Genomic DNA, 17,705 nt, shown 5'->3' with positions numbered 1-17,705 from the left:
AATCATGGATTTTTAAATTTTGCAGTATGGTGAATTTGACTGATTGGTTTTGCATAGTAAAGAATTTTTGTGTCTACGATATTTGCCTATAGTTTTCTTTTCTTGTAACATCTTTGTTTGGATTTGATATCAAGTTAATACGGCCTTAGAAAATTAGTAAGGAAATCATGCCATTTGCAGCAATGTGGATGGAACTGGAAGGTATTATGCTAAGTGAAATAAGTCAGTCAGAGAAAGACAGATATCATATGTTTACACTCAGATGTGGATCTTGAGAAACTTAACAGAAGACCATGGGGGAATGGAAGGGGGAAAAAATAGTTAAAAACAGAGAGGGTGGGAGGCAAACCATAAGAGACTCTTAAATATAGAGAACAAACTGAGGGTTGATGAGGGGTTAAGGGGAGAGGAGAAAATGGGTGATGGGCATTGAGGAGGGCACATGTTGGGATGAGCACTGGGTGTTTTATGTAAGCAATGAACCACGGGAACCTTCCCCCAAAACCAAGAGCACACTTTACACACTGTATGTAAGCCAATTTGACAATAAATTATGTTAAAAAAAAGTTTTCCTCCCTTCTTTATTTTATATAATAGTTTGTGCAGCATTCGTATCTTTCTTTTTTAAGTGTTTGATAGAATTCACCAGTATGTCACTTGGGTCTGGCACTTTCTTTTTTTTTTTTTTTTTCCAATATATGAAATTTATTGTCAAATTGGTTTCCATACAACATCCAGTGCTCATCCCAACAGGTGCCCTCCTCAATACCCATCACCCACCCTCCCCTCCCTCCCACCCCCCATCAACCCTCAGTTTGTTCTCATTTTTTAACAGTCTCTTATGCTTTGGCTCTCTCCCACTCTAACCTCTTTTTTTTTTTTTTCTTCCCCTCCCCCATGGGTTTCTGTTAAGTTTCTCAGGATCCACATAAGAGTGAAAACATATGGTATCTGTCTTTCTCTGTATGGCTTATTTCACTTAGCATCACACTCTCCAGTTCCATCCACGTTGCTACAAAGGGCCATATTTCATTCTTTCTCATTGCCATGTAGTATTCCATTGTGTATATAAACCACAATTTCTTTATCCATTCATCAGTTGATGGACATTTAGGCTCTTTCCATAATTTGGCTATTGTTGAGAGTGCTGCTATAAACATTGGGGTACAAGTGCCCTTATGCATCAGTACTCCTGTATCCCTTGGGTAAATTCCTAGCAGTGCTATTGCTGGGTCATAGGGTAGGTCTATTTTTAATTTTCTGAGGAACCTCCACACTGCTTTCCAGAGCGGCTGCACCAATTTGCATTCCCACCAACAGCTGGCACTTTCTTTAACATGTATTTGTAGTGCAAATTTGCTGTTACCAAATTCCCTCAACATTTTTTGCCTGAAAAAGTTCATTTTTGCCTCCAGTTCTGAAAGTTAATTTCATTGGATATAGATTTCTAGGTTAGCAGGTTATTTTTATTTTAGCAATTTGTCTATGACTTAATCTTGATTCTGACAAAAAAGTCCATGGTATTCATTATCTTTGCTCCTCTAAATTTGTCTCTTTTCTCTGGTTGCTCTAGAACTAAGTTTATAGTTTTCATAACATTTGGGAAAATTCTGGCCAAATATTTCTACATATATTTTTTCAGCCCCCCTCCCCACGTTTTCCCATAGGACTGACTGCAGTTACATATATATTAGATCACTTGACATTGGGTGACAAGTCACTGAGGCTCTGTTTATTGGTTTTTCATCCTTTTTTCCCCCTCCCTGAGCTTCATTTCAGAGAGTTTCAAGTAATGTCTTCCAGACTATCTTTTTTCTATTGCAGTATGTAATCTGCTGTTATTCTCATTCAGTTAAATGTTCATTTCAGATGTTCTTTTTTTTTTTTTAAGTTTATTTGTTTATTTTGAGAGAGAGCAAGCAAGTGTGAGCAGTGGGTGGGGCAGAGAGAGAGAGAGGAGAGAGAATCCCAAGCAGTCTCTGCACTGTGTGGAGAGCCCCCTGTCATGGGGCTCCATCCCACAAACCTTGAGATCATGACATGAGCTGAAATCAAGAGTCAGATGCTCAACTGACTGAGCCACCCAGGTGCCCCTCGGACGTTCTGTTTTTTTTTTGTCTCTAGCAATTCCTTTTAGCTCTTTTTATAGCTTACATTGGTTTCCTCATTATGTTCATGCTTTCCTTTGAATCCCTGAGCATACTTATAATACTTAAAATAGCTGTTTTAAAGTTATTTTCTGTTATTTTCATCATCCCTTTTACTTCTAGTTCTGATTCTGTTGACTGTTTTCCTCTTGATTATGGGTTACATTTTCCTGCTTCTTCACCTGCATAGTAATTTTGTGGGTTGCCAGGCATTGTGAATTTTACCTTGCTGAGTATTGAAATTTGGTGTGGACAGTGTGTGTGTGTGTGTGTGTGTGTGTGTGTGTGTGTAATGAATTTTGTTGTTTTTATTTAAAGAGTGTTAAACTTTGTTCTGGCAGGCAGTCATATTATCTGCAGATCAGCTTAATTCTTTCAAAACTAGTTTCTAAGATTTTTAGTCTGTGTCTAGAATATTCTTTATTCTAGGGTAGTTTAACCTACTTCTGGAACTTTAATAACTGTACTATTTATTCAATGAGATTTTTATCCACTCTGAATCATGGGAACTTGAAATGATTCCTGACCTCATTGAAGTTCTGGAAAATGTTTGGCTTAAGCTCCCCATTGAATTTTCTTTCTCTAGCAGTTGTTATTGCCTGGTTTCTACAATGCTCAAGTTGGAATTTAGCCAGAATCTCAAATGTATGTAGACTCTAGATTTCAATCTCCTCTCTCTCTCTTCTCTCCTTTTTGGCATTCACTACTGTTTGGTAATCTGTGCTACAAATTCTAATTGCCTTAGCCTTACCTAAATATGATCTCTGTCTCCTCAACTTGGTAAGACACTCAGGCTACTTGGTTTTCTTCTCTCTGCTCTGCCATCTGGAAATCTGGTCCAGAAAGAAAGGATGATTATAGGACTCACTTTATTTGTTTTCCTTCTCTCAGAGATCACAGTCCTGCACTTCCCATTGTCCAATATGTTATGTTATGTTATGTTATGTTATGTTATGTTATGTTATGTTATGTTTTTATTTTAATTCCAGTTAGTTAACATACAGTATTAGTTTCAGGTCTACGATATAGTGATCAAACAATTCCATACATCACCTGGTGCTCATCATGACAAGTGCACTCCTTAATCCACATCAGGATTTTAACCCATTCCCTCCCACCCCCACCCCCTCTGGTAACCATCAGATTATTCTCTATAATTAAGAGTCTGTGTTTTCCTTTGTCTCTCTCTCTTATTTTTTCCATTTGCCTGTTTTCTTCCCTAAATTCCAGATTTGAGTGAAATCATATAATATTATTTTCCTCTGACTGATTTATTTTACTTAGCATTATACTCTTTAGCTCTGTGCATGTCATTGCAAATGGCAAGATTTCACTCTTTTTTTAAAAAGTTCATCCTTTTCTATAGCTGAATAATATTCCATTGCTGTCTATTGTTGATGGACACTTGGGCTGCTTTCATATCTTAGGTATTGTAAATAATGCTGCTATAAATATAGGGGTGCATGTATCCCTTTGAATTAGTGTTCTTGTATCATTTGGGTAGATACCAAGTATTGTGATTTCTGGAATCTAGGGTAAGTCCTATTTTTAACTTTTTGAGGAACCTCTATACTGTTTTCCACAGTGGGTGTACCAGTTTGCACTCCCACCAGTAGTGCATGAGTGTTCCTTTTACTCCACATCCTTGCCAACACCTGTTTCTTGTGTTGTTAATTTTAGCCATTCTGATAGGTGTGAGGTGATATCTCATTGTAGATATTTGATTTGCATTTCCCTCATGGTGAGTGATATTGGGCATCTTTTCATGTGTCTGTTGGCCATCTGGACGTCTTCTTTGGAAAAATTTCTGTTCATGTCTTCTGCCCATTTTTATTTAGATTATTTGTTTTTTGAGTGTTGAGTTTTTGTAACTTCTTTATATATTTTGGATACTAACTCTTTATTGGAGATGGTTTCGTTGTTATTTCTCATCTCTCATTTGTGATTTTATTTATTTGAGTCCTTCCTCTTTGTTTCATGGTAAGTCTGGCTAGAGGTTTTTTTTTTTTTTTTTTTTTTTTTTTTTTTTTTCGAAGAACCAGCTCCTGGTTTCATTGATCTGTTCTATTGTTTTTTTTAGTTTCTATAACATTTATGTCTACTCTAATATTTATTATTTCCTTCCTTCTGCAGGTTTTCGGTTTGGTTTTGTTGTTCCTTTTTTTAGCTCCTTTAGGTACAAGGTTAGATTGTTTATTTGAGATTTTTCTTGTTTCTTGAGGTAGGCCTGTATTGCTATAAATTTCCCTCTTAGAAACACTTTTGCTGCATCCCAGAGGTTTCCATGGACTTTTTAATTTCTCTTTTGATTTCCTGGCTGACCTATTCATTGTTTAGTAGCATGTTATTTAACCTCCATGTATTTGTGGTCTTTCCAGATTTTTTCTTGTGGTTGATTTCTAGTTTCATAACGTTGTGGTCAGAAGAGATGCATGGTATGATTTTGACCTTCTTGGATTTGTTGAGATTTGTGTTGTGGGCTAATATGTGATCTATTCAGGAGAATGTTCCATGTGCACTTGAAAAGAATATGTATTCTGCTGTTTTAGGATGGAATGTTCTGAATATATCTGTTAAGTCCATCTGGTCCAGTATATCCTTCAAAGTCATTGTTTCCTTGTTGATGTTCTGTTTAGATGATCCATCCATTTATGTAAATGGGGTGTTAAAGTCACTATTATTATTGTATTATCGATTAGTTCCTTTACATTTGTTATTAACTGATTTATGGTTTTGGGTGCTTCTATGTTGGGTGTATAAATATTTATAATTGTTATATCTTCTTGTTGGATTATTCCCTTTATTATTGTATAGTGCTCTTTTTTTGTCTCTTGTTATGGTTTTTGTTTTAAAGTCTATTTTGTCCCATATAAGTATTGCTACTCCGGTTTTCTTTTGCCCATAATCCAATAACTTAAAACTTTTCTTCACATGTTTTTTTTTTCCACACTGTGTGTGTGTGTGTGTGTGTGTGTGTGTGTGTGTGTTTTAGTTGTTTAAAGTACTAGAACAAGTCCCATATCAGTTACTCCTTTATAGGTAGAAGCAAAAGTCCATCTTCCCTTTTTTTGTTTTGTTTTGCTTCTGTCAAGACTTTCACTTTTCCCCTAATAATACAAACTTCATTTGCCCTGTTTTGCAATCACAGTTAAAAAAAATTAGAAGTGCAGAAACTAGTTTTAATCATTTGAACATAAGCACAGTGGTGACTGAAAATATAAACTTTCAAAAAGGCTTTCCCAAAAAGTGCATACCTCTGAAAAAAAAAAACAAACCCTACAGTTGGATATAGTAGCTCTTTGTATAACTTAACCTGCTTACAAAGCATTTTCATTTATAGAGTTGTATTGTCTCTACTGTTGCCAGTTATTTCTAAGCACAAAATGTTTTAGCAATGTATATTAGGAAGCAGATTAAACATGCTTTGAAAGTTTCAAAATGAAAATGAAAGCTAATACTCCAAATGTTTCTATTCTGCACATGGGCACATGGCCTCTATAGTTCGATTTCCTAGCTTGCTCTCCTTCCTTGGGCTGCTACTCTCAAAGGATTTTTCAGATAGGGTTGAGGACCTCCATATGTCATTCTGTGTTTCATATGGGATTCTGTCTAAGGTAATTTGGCATCTCCTGTCCTGTTTCTTTTGATGTTTCTTACTCACAGACACTTAAAAGGCAGTGCAGATTTTGGAGTCAAACAGATTTGGGTAGTTCAAATATTAGCTTCGTCTCAAGTTATTTTATGTCCCTGATAGTTTTTTTTTCCTTAAATTTCATCCACAAACAGAAACACTAATGTTTAAATGGCAGGAGATTTGTGGACCTTAGAGCAGAGTAATGTGCTTGGCACACTGCCTGACATACAGGACTTCATCCAAAACTGGGATTTGCTACTGCTGTACTTTCATCTTCAAGATTTTATTTAAAATAACATTTGGCTCAAATACTACAGATTTGTAAGCAGCATTTTGCCTTTAAAATAGTCTCTAAACTTATTACTATAGCTTAAAATGAAATAAACATGTACTGATTTTAGTGCCCCAGCAATTAGTACCATATAAGGTTAGAGTATCTAATGTCAAAAGAATGACTAAATCAGTAGGCTGAAGATTCCTTCCCATAGGTTTTTCTTTTAAGTTTATTTATTTATTTTGAGAGAATGAAAGAGCAAGAGGAGGGGAGGGGAAGAGAGAGAGAATCTCAAGCAGGTTCCACACTGTCAGTGCAGACAGAGCCCAATGTGGGGCTCGAACTCGTGAACCACGAGATCATGAGCTGAGCCAAAATCAAGAGTTGGATGCTTAACCGACTGAGTCACCCAGGCACCCTCCCACCTTTTATATTTTTTCTTTTCTGAGGTGACGTTAATTAACATAAAATTAATCATTTAAAAGTATACAATTCAGTGGCATTTAGTATACTCACAGTGTTGTGTAACTACCATCTCTATCTAGTTCCAAAAGAAAATCCTGTGCCCATTAAGCAGTCAGTACCCATTCCCCTCTCTCCCAGCCCCTGGCAACCACTAGTTTGTTTTGTGTCTCTATAGATTTACCTATTCTAGATATTTCATATGAGTAGGATTATATAATGTGTAGCCTTTTGTGACTGGCTTCTTTCATTTAACATATTATTTTCGAGGTTCATCCATGTTGTAGCATATAGCAATACTTCACTCTTTCTATGGCAGAATAATATTTCATTGTATGGATATACTATATTTTGTTTATCCATTCACCCATTGATGTACATTTAGGTTGTTTCTGCCTTTCTTGACCATCGTGAATAGTGCTACTATGAATATTCATGTATGTGTATTTGAGTACCTGCTTCCAATTCTTTGGGATATATACTGAGGGGTGGGATTTCTGGGTCATGTGGTAATTCTGTTTAGCTTTTGGGAGGTGCTTTTGGGTTTGTTTCTCCAAGGGGAAAGGCACAATCAGAGAAATGGGACCTGAAAACTCAGGTGAGCCATGCAGCCAACCCAATTTTTGTCTGTCCCACTCAGGCAACCATTTACCTTGTCTTTAACTTCTTCTGCCAGCAGAGAAAGATGAGTGCTGTGGGTTCCTTACACCTCTGGCATCTGTCCCCTAGGTCTGTGTCTGGCTGTCCCTGGGAAAACTGTGAGGTGGTGCACTGTCTCAAATCATGAGGCCAGTAAGTGCTCTGATTTCAGTGACAATATGAAAAAAGTCCTTCCAGCGGATGGTCCTCATGTCACCTGTGTGAAGAGAGCCTCTCACTTTGAGTGCATCAAGTCCATTTGGGTAAGTGACAGCTGCCCAAAGGAGAATGGAAGAAAATCCATACTTCCTTTTTCTGTACTTGTTAGTGTTTATTGCTTCAGAACAACTTTCTTCCCACAGGAACTAGACCATGCTTTAAAGGAGAAGGAAGTAAGCTAAAGAACTGAAAGTACGGGGACCGTGTAGAGAGAAAAATATAGGTGCTCAACATTCATTAATAGTAAAAGCAATAATAGTAATTAAACAACTAATAGAGAAGGATTCAGTGAAAATGCCAACAGGAAAGCTAAGCCAGAATTGCACTGGAGTCAGAAATAAGAAGCTGTCGTATCACCATTATTATTTAACATTGTTTTTGGAATTTTCCAGTAATGCAATAAGATACAAAATACATATGAAGTAGAAAGAAACAAATAAAATATCAATATTTTCAGATGATTGCATGCCTGGAAAGTAGGGTAGAATCAAGAAGAATATTACTATAATGAACTATTGGGACCTCATCAAGATAAAAATCTTCTGCATGGCAAAGGAAACAACAAAACTAAAAGGCAACTGATGGGATGGGAGAAGATATTTGCAAATGACTTATCATATTAAAGGCTAGTATCCAAAATCTATGAAGAACTTATCAGACTCAACAACCCCCCCCCAAAAAACAATAATCCAGTGAAGAAATGGGCAAAAGACATGAATAGATACTTTTCTAGAGAAGACATCCAGATGGCTAGTAGACACACCAAAAAAATGCTCAACATCACTCATTATCAGAGAAATACAAATCAAGAGCACAATGAAATAACCACCTCACACCAGTCAGAATGGCTAAAATTAACAACTCGGGCAACAACAGATGCTGGCGAGGATGCGGAGAAAGAGGAACATTTTTGCATTTGTGGTGGGAATGCAAACTGGTGCAGCCACTCTGGGAAACAGTATGGAGGTTCCTCAAAAAATGAAAAAATAGAATTACCCTACAATCCAGCAATTGCACTACTAAGTATTTATCCAAAGGATACAGTTATGCTGTTTCAAAGGGGCACACGTACCCCAATGTTTGGAAAGAGCCCAAATGTCCATCAACAGATGAATGGATAAAGAAGATGTGGTATATATATATATATATATACATATATATATATATACATACATACACACACACACACACACACACACACACAATAGAGTGTTATTCGGCAATCAAAAAAAAAAAAAAGAAATATTGCCATTTGCAACAACGTGGATGGAACTAGAGGGTATTATGCAAAGCAAAATTAGCCAGTCAGAGAAAGACAAATATCATATGACTTCACTCATATGTGGAATTTAATATACAAAACAGATTAACAGAAGGGAAGGGAAGCAAAAATAATATAAAAACACGGAGGGGGCAAAACAAGAGATTTAAAAAAAATTTTTTTTTAACGTTTATTTTTGGGAGAGGGAAACAGAGTGTGAGTGGGGGAGGGGCAGAGAGAGAGGGAGACACAGAATCTGAAGCAGGCTCCAGGCTCTGAGCTATTAGCACAGAGCCCGACGCAGGGCTCAAATCCATGAGCAGTGGGATCATGACCGGAGCCAAAGTTAGAGGCCCAACCAACTGAACCACCCAGGCGCCCCTAAGAGACTCTTAAATATAGACAACAAACTGAGGGTTGCTGGAGGGGTTGTGGGTGGAAGGATAGGTTAAATGGTCATGGAGCATTAAGGATGACACTTGTTGAGATGAGCACTGGGTGTTATATGCAGGGGATAAACCACTGGATTCTACTCCTGAAATTATTATTGCACTATATGCTAACTAACTTGGATGTAAATTAAAATGAAACAAAAAAACAAACTTAAAACCCAATAATAATGAGACAACCCAATTTTTTAAAAATGTTTTTAATGTTTATTTATTTTTGAAAGAGAGAGAGAGAGAGAGAGAGAGACAGAGACAGAGCATGAGAGTGAGCAGGAGAGGTGCAGAGAGAGAGAGAGACACAGAATCTGAAGCAGGCTCCAGGCTCCAAGCTGTCAGCACAGAGACTGACGCGGGGCTCGAACTCACAGACCGTGAGATCATGACCGAGCCGAAGTCGGCCGCCCAACCGACTGAGCCACCCAGGCGCCCCAACCCAATTTTTTAAATAAGCAAAAGATTTGAACACACATCCACTCACATACAGATGGCAAATTAGCACATAAAAATATATCCAAAGTTATTAGTCATTATACAAATGCAAATCAAGACAATAGCACTACTTATCTACTAATATGGTCAAAATAAAATACACTGATCACATTAAGTGTTAATAAGGATTTAGAGCAACTGAAACCCTCAGATAGTGCTGGTGTGAATGCAAAATAGCATATGTAGAAAACAGTTTGGAACTTTCTCCTGAAGTTAAATATACAATTACCATACTATCCTTTTTGTGTATCTACTCCCCCGCAAAATAAAAACATATGTCTACATAAGCACCTGTATGTTAATGTTTACAGTTGCTTTTTTCATAATGTTAAAATTAAAAACAATTCAAATGTCCATCAACTGGTTAATAAACAAATTGTGGTACAACTATAAAAAAAGAAAAATATTACTACAATTATTTATGAATGAATAAATTAGTTTGGCAAAAGATAAACATATCACAATGTCATTTTCATATACAACAGTCATTAGTTGGGGAAAAGTAACCCAAATTTATGACTTATTTTTATTTAAAATAATGTACTAAAGGGGCACCTGGGTGGATCAGCTGGTTGAGCATCCAACTTCAGTTCAGGTCATGATGTCACGGTTCATGGGTTCGAGCCCCACACTGGGCTCTGGGGTGACAGTGTACAGCGTGCTTAGGATTCTCTGTCCCATTCTCTTTGCACCTCCCCTACTTGTGTGCTCTCTCTTTCTCTAAAATAAATAAACATTAAAAAATTTTAAATAACATACTATAATTCTATTATGCTACAATATAATCTACTATAATATAATAGAAAAATGTTTCAGGAAAAAAATCATGACAGATCTGCAAGATTTTAACAAATATAGATTCTGCAGTGGAGGGACAACACACAACAGCCTTGTGAGCGTCCTCTCTCAGCACAGAGCCTGGCTCTCTCTCCCCTGTGGCCCAGCCTTCCTGTCCCAGTTGAGAAACTGGAGGTGAGGTCAGTGACCTGAGGCTCACAGACCCTGAGGGATGTGGTGTAAACCCGGTTGGACCTGCCCTGCAGTTGTGGTGTTTCCTCTGTCATCAAGTCAGGCTATTTAGTCCTGAGAAGAGTGTTTTTTTAGAGAGAAAACGGAAGATGGCAGCGTAGGAGGACACTGGGCTCACCACGTCCTGCTGACCACTTAGATTCCACCCACATCTGCCTAAATCACCCAGAAAACTGCCAGAAGACTAGCAGAATGGACTCTCCGGAACCAAGCGTAGATGAGAGGCCCACAGAAGAGGGGCCCCTCCTGAAGCGGACCACCGAAGGCAAAGTGAGCTGACTCTGCTCCTCCTGCCTCTGTGCACCTTGTGGATCCACCCCGGCTAATACGCCAGATCCCATCGAAGGAGTACCACAAGCCTGGCAGTGTGCAAGTAGCCCAGACAGAGGCCACACCACTCCACAGTGAATCCTGCCCCTGGGAGAGGGGAAGATAAGGTACACACCAGTCTGACTGTGGCCCCAGCGGTGGGCTGGGGGGCAGACATCAGGTCTGACTGTGGCCCCGCCCACCAATGCAAGTTACTCCAGACAGCACAGAGGAAGAGCCCTGCAGTTCCTCGCCACTCCAGGGACTATCCAAAATGATGAAACAGAGGAATTCTCCTCAAAAGAAACTCCAGGAAGTAGCGACAGCTAACGAATTGATCAAAAATGATTTAAGCAATGTAACATAAAATGAATTTAAAATAATAGTCATAAAATTAATTGCTGGGCTTGAAAAAAGTATAGAGGACAGCAGAGAAGCTATTACTACAGAGATCAAGGGATTAAGAAACAGTCAGGAGGAGCTAAAAAATGCTATAAATGAGCTGCAAAATAAAATGGAGGTGACCACAGCTTGGATTGAAGAGGCAGAGGAGAGAATAGGTGAATTAGAAGATAAAATTATGGAAAAAGAGGAAACTGAGAAAAAGAGAGAGAAAAAAATCCAAGAGCATGAGGGGAGAATTAGAGAACTAAGTGACACATTAAATGTAATAACATATGCATAATTGGGATTTCAGAGGAGGAAGAGAGAGGGAAAGGTGCTGAAGGTGTACTTGAAATCATAGCTGAGAACTTCCCTGATCTGGGGAAGGAAAAAGGCATTGAAATCCAAGAGGCACAGAGAACTCCCTTCAGACATAACCTGAATCGATCTTCTGCACGACATATCATAGTCAAACTGGCAAAATACAAGGATAAAGAGAATATTCTGAAAGCAACTAGGGATAAGATAAGCATGCTATAACATATAAAGGGAGACTGATAAGACTAGTGATGGATCTATCTACTGAAACTTGGCAGGCCAGAAAGGAATGGCAGGAAATCTTCAATGTGATGAACAGAAAAAATATGCAGCTGAGAATCCTTTATCCAGCAAGTCTATCATTTAGAACAGAAGGAGAGATAAAGGTCTTCCCAAACAAACAAAAACTGAAGGAATTCGTCACCACTAAACAAGCCCTACAAGAGATCCTAAGGGGGATCCTGTGAGACAAGGTACCAGAGGCATCACTACAAGCATGAAACCTACAGACATCACAATGACTCTAAACCCATATCTTTCTATAATAACACTGAATGTAAATGGATTAAATGCTCCAACCAAAAGACATAGGGTATCAGAATGGATAAAAAAACAAGACCCATCTATTTGCTGTCTACAAGAGATTCATTTTAGACCTGAGGACACCTTCAGATTGAAAGTGAGGGGATGGAGAACTATCTATCATGCTACTGGAAGTCAAAAGAAAGCTGGAGTAGCCATACTTATATCAGACAAATTAGACTTTAAATTAAAGGCTGTAACAAGAGATGAAGAAGGGCATTATATAATAATCACAGGGTCTATACATCAGGAAGAGCTAACAATTATAAATGTCTATGTGCCGAATATGGGAGCCCCCAAATATATAAAACAATTAATCACAAACATAAGCAACCTTATTGATAAGAACGTGGTATGCAGGGGACTTTAGTACTCCACTTACAACAATGGATAGATCATCTAGACACAGGATCAATAAAGAAACAAGGGCCCTGAATGATACATTGGAACAGATGGACTTCACAGATATATTTAAAACTCTGCATCCTAAAGCAACAGCATATACTTTCTTCTCGAGTGCACATGGAACCTTCTCCAAGAGATATCACATACTGGGTCACAAAAGAGCCCTTCATAAGTATACAAGAATTGAGATCATACCATGCATACTTTCAGACCACAATGCTATGAAGTTTGAAATCAACCACAGGAAAAAGTCTGGAAAACCTCCAAAAGCATGGAGGTTAAAGAACACCCTACTAAAGAATGAATGGGTCAACCAGGCAATTAGAGAAGAAATTAAGAAATATATGGAAACAAATGAAAATAAAAATACAACAATCCAAACGCTTTGGGATGCAGCGAAGGCAGTCTTGAGAGGAAAATACATTGCAGTCCAGGCCTATCTCAAGAAACAAGAAAAATCCCAAATACAAAATCTAACAGCACACCTAAAGGAAATAGAAGCAGAACGGCAAAGACACCCCAAACCCCGCAGAGGACAAGAAATAATAGAGATCAGAGCAGAAATAAGCAATATAGAATCTAAAAAAACTGTAGAGCAGATCAACGAAACCAAGAGTTGGTTTTTTGAAAAAATAAACAAAATTGACAAACCTCTAGCCAGGCTTCTCAAAAAGAAAAGGGAGATGACCCAAACAGATCCAATCATGAATGAAAATGGAATTACTACAACCAATCCCTCGGAAATACAAGCAATTATCAGAGAATACTATGAAAAATTATATGCCAACAAGCTGGACAACCTGGAAGAAATGGACAAATTACTAAGCACCCACACACTTCCAAAACTCAATCAGGAAGAAATAGAAAGCTTGAACAGACCCATAACCAGCAAAGAAATTAAATCGGTTATCAAAAATCTCCCAACAAATAAGAGTGTAGGACCAGATGGCTTCCCAGGGGAGTTCTACCAGACATTTAAAGCAGAAATAATACCTATCCTTCTCAAGCTATTCCAAAAAATAGAAAGGGAAGGGAAACTTCCAGACTCATTCTATGAAGCCAGAATTACTTTGATTCCTAAACCAGACAGAGACCCAGTAAAAAAAGAGAACTACAGGCCAATATCCCTGATGAATATGGATGCAAAAATTCTCAATAAGATACTAGCAAGACGAATTCAACAGGATATAAAAAGAATTATTCACCATGATCAAGTGGGATTCATTCCTGGGCTGCAAGGCTGGTTCAACATTCACAAATCAATCAATGTGATACATCACGTTAATAAAAGAAAAGATAAGAACCATATGATCCTGTCAATCAATGCAGAGAAAGCATTTGACAAAATTCAGCATCCTTTCTTAATAAAAACCCTCGAGAAAGTCGGGATAGAAGAAACATACTTAAACATCATAAAAGCCATTTATGAAAAGCCCACACCTAATATCATCCTCAATGGTGAAAAACTGAGAGCTTTTCCCCTGAGATCAGGAACACGACAGGGATGTCCACTCTCACCGCTGTTGTTTAACATAGTGTTGGAAGTTCTAGCATCAGCAATCAGACAACAAAAGGAAATCAAAGGCATCAAAATTGGCAAAGATGAAGTCAAGCTTTCACTTTTTGCAGATGACATGATATTATACATGGAAAATCCGATAGACTCCACCAAAAGTCTGCTAGAACTGACACATGAATTCAGCAAAGTTGCAGGATACAAAATCAAGGTACAGAAATCAGTTACATTCTTATACACTAATAATGAAGCAACAGAAAGACAAATAAAGAAACTGATCCCATTCACAATTGCATCAAGAAGCATAAAATACCTAGGAATGAATCTAACCAAAGATGTACAAGATCTGTATGCTGAAAACTATAGAAAGCTTATGAAGGAAATTGAAGAAGATATAAAGAAATGGAGAAACATTCCGTGCTCATGGATTGGAAGAATAAATATTGTCAAAATGTCAATACTACCCAAAGCTATCTACACATTCAATGCAATCCCAATCAAAATTGCACCAGCATTCTTCTCGAAACTAGAACAAGCAATCCTAAAATTCATATGGAACCACAAAAGGCCCCGAATAGCCAAAGTAATTTTGAAGAAGAAGACCAAAGCAGGAGGCATCACAATCCCAGACTTTAGCCTCTACTACAAAGCTGTCATCATCAAGACAGCATGGTATTGGCACAAAAACAGACACATAGACCAATGGAATAGAATAGAAACCCCAGAACTAGACCCACAAACGTATGGCCAACTCATCTTTGACAAAGCAGGAAAGAACATCCAATGGAAAAAAGACAGTCTCTTTAATAAATGGTGCTGGGAGAACTGGACAGCAACATGCAGAAGGTTGAATCTAGACCACTTTCTCACACCATTCACAAAAACAAACTCAAAATGGATAAAGGACCTGAATGTGAGACAGGAAACCATCAAAACCTTAGAGGAGAAAGCAGGAAAAGACCTCTCTGACCTCAGCCGTAGCAATCTCTTACTCGACACATCCCCAAAGGCAAGGGAATTAAAAGCAAAAGTGAATTACTGGGACCTTATGAAGATAAAAAGCTTCTGCACAGCAAAGGAAACAACCAACAAAACTAAAAGGCAACCAACAGAATGGGAAAAGATATTTGCAAATGACATATCAGACAAAGGGCTAGTATCCAAAATCTATAAAGAGCTCACCAAACTCCACACCCGAAAAACAAATAACCCAGTGAAGAAATGGGCAGAAAACATGAATAGACACTTCTCTAAAGAAGACATCCAGATGGCCAGCAGGCACATGAAAAGATGTTCAACGTCGCTCCTCATCAGGGAAATACAAATCAAAACCACACTCAGATATCACCTCACGCCAGTCAGAGTGGCCAAAATGAACAAATCAGGGACTATAGATGCTGGAGAGGATGTGGAGAAACGGGAACCCTCTTGCACTGTTGGTGGGAATGCAAATTGGTGCAGCCGCTCTGGAAAACAGTGTGGAGGTTCCTCAGAAAATTAAAAATAGACCTACCCTATGACCCAGCAATAGCACTGCTAGGAATTTATCCAAGGGATACAGGAGTACTGATGCATAGGGGCACTTGTACCCCAATGTTTATAGCAGCACTCTCAACAATAGCCAAATTATGGAAAGAGCCTAAATGTCCATCAACTGATGAATGGATAAAGAAATTGTGGTTTATATACACAATGGAATACTACGTGGCAATGAGAAAGAATGAAATATGGCCTTTTGTAGCAACGTGGATGGAACTGGAGAGTGTGATGCTAAGTGAAATAAGCCATACAGAGAAAGACAGATACCATATGGTTTCACTCTTATGTGGATCCTGAGAAACTTAACAGAAACCCATGGGGGAGGGGAAGGAAAAAAAAAAAAAAAAAGAAGTTAGAGAGGGAGAGAGCCAAAGCATAAGAGACTGTTAAAAACTGAGAACAAACTGAGGGTTGATGGGGGGTGGGAGGGAAGGGAGGGTGGGTGATGGGTACTGAGGAGGGCACCTTTTGGGATGAGCACTGGGTGTTGTATGGAAACCAATTTGACAATAATTTCATATATTAAAAAATATATATATATAAAAATAAAAAAAATTAAAAAAAAACAAAAAAAACAAAAAAAAAACCAGAATAAACTGAGGGTTGTTGGGGGTGGGAGGGAGGGGAGGGTGGGTACTGAGGAGGGCACCTTCTGGGATGAGCACTGGGTGTTGTATGGAAACCAATTTGACAATAAATTTCATATTAAAAAAAACAAATATAATACAAAGGTCTAGGATAAATGAACAATATTTATTAATAAACACATATGACATATTCCTAGATGGGAAGATTAAATATCAAATACTTGCATATTTTCTCAAAGTTAATAAGTTTAATATAATTTTCATCAAAGTATATTCCTTTTAGAAGTATCAAATAATTACAAAATCTTAAGAAAAAGCACATGTATAAGAATATAAATAGTATTTTATTTGTTTAAAAAATATTTTAACGTTTATTCATTTTTGAGAGATAGAGACAGAGTGCGAGTGGGGGAGGGGCAGAGAGAGAGGGAGACACAGAATCCAAAGCAGGCTCCAGGCCCCGAGCTGTCAGCACAGGGCCCAACGCGGGGCTCGAACCCACGAACTGTGGGATCATGACCTGAGCCAAAGTCGGATGCTCAACCAACTGAGCCACCCAGGCACCCCTATAAATAGTATTTTAAAAAAGAAAATTAGCAAGAGAGTGGTGGAGGCCTACCTGAAACTATAAAATATTTAAATAGCAGTATTAGAAAGACCAGGGTCCTGGTGCAGATGTTAGGAGGCCTGAAAGCAAACAAAATTCAAAATTCATACATATTCACAGCTTGCTATATATATATTCATCTATCTAGTTGTCTACATGATATGATGCAGATGTCAGCTATGATCAATATCCAACATTAGGGCACTAGGGCCATAGGCTTAATAAATTTAGGTAAGATACATGTAGATTTACACAGATATGTATGATAAGGTATAGATTTACACTGATATGTGTGATAAGGCAAACTTTCTAAGTAAATGACTAAGAAAAGATTCTTTAGAGAGACAACTGGGTACCTCTTTTTTTTTTTTTTTAATGTTTGTTTATTTAGTTTTGAGAGAGGTGGGGGGGAAGGGACAGAGAATCCCAAGTAGGCTCCACACTGTCAGTATAGAGCTGGATGCGGGGCTCAAACTCACCAACCATGAGGTCGTGACGTGAGCTGAAACCAAGAGTCGGACACTCAACCGACTGAGCCACCCAGGTGTCCCCTGGGTAACTCTTCAGCAACAAAATTAAGTGAAGTGTTTAATCCATTTACCAAACAAACTCTCAGTTTGACGCAATTTGACTAATATAGATAGACATAACAAGATAAATCACAGAGGTAGATAAGCTTGGAAATGTAAAAGTTTTAAATCTTTGACAGAAAAAGATTTTAAGACCTTAAGCATACAAAAATATATTCACATCAACTATGACAAAACAGCATAATGTAAAAACTAGATTAAGATATCATTTAAATTTGTAAAAAATGCTTAAGGATAACAAGCTATAGACAAACCACTTGCAGAA

General features: G+C 37.9%; 1 protein-coding gene across 1 annotated transcript in view; it reads left to right on the top strand.

The window, feature by feature from the left end:
- LOC102960834 (inhibitor of carbonic anhydrase) overlaps positions 1-17,705 on the top strand; it is a 57,314-nt gene that overhangs the window by 9,672 nt on the left and 29,937 nt on the right. Inside the window, exon 2 of the mRNA XM_007087396.3 lies at positions 7,247-7,419. Coding sequence (XP_007087458.2) covers positions 7,247-7,419 — 173 coding nt within the window. The remainder of the gene's footprint in view (positions 1-7,246; positions 7,420-17,705) is intronic.

The sequence above is a fragment of the Panthera tigris genome, chromosome C2, assembly GCF_018350195.1.
Source record: "Panthera tigris isolate Pti1 chromosome C2, P.tigris_Pti1_mat1.1, whole genome shotgun sequence".
NCBI lineage: Eukaryota > Metazoa > Chordata > Mammalia > Carnivora > Felidae > Panthera > Panthera tigris.
The sequence above is the reverse complement of the archived record's forward strand: the minus strand, read 5'-3'. Positions and strand labels throughout refer to the sequence as shown.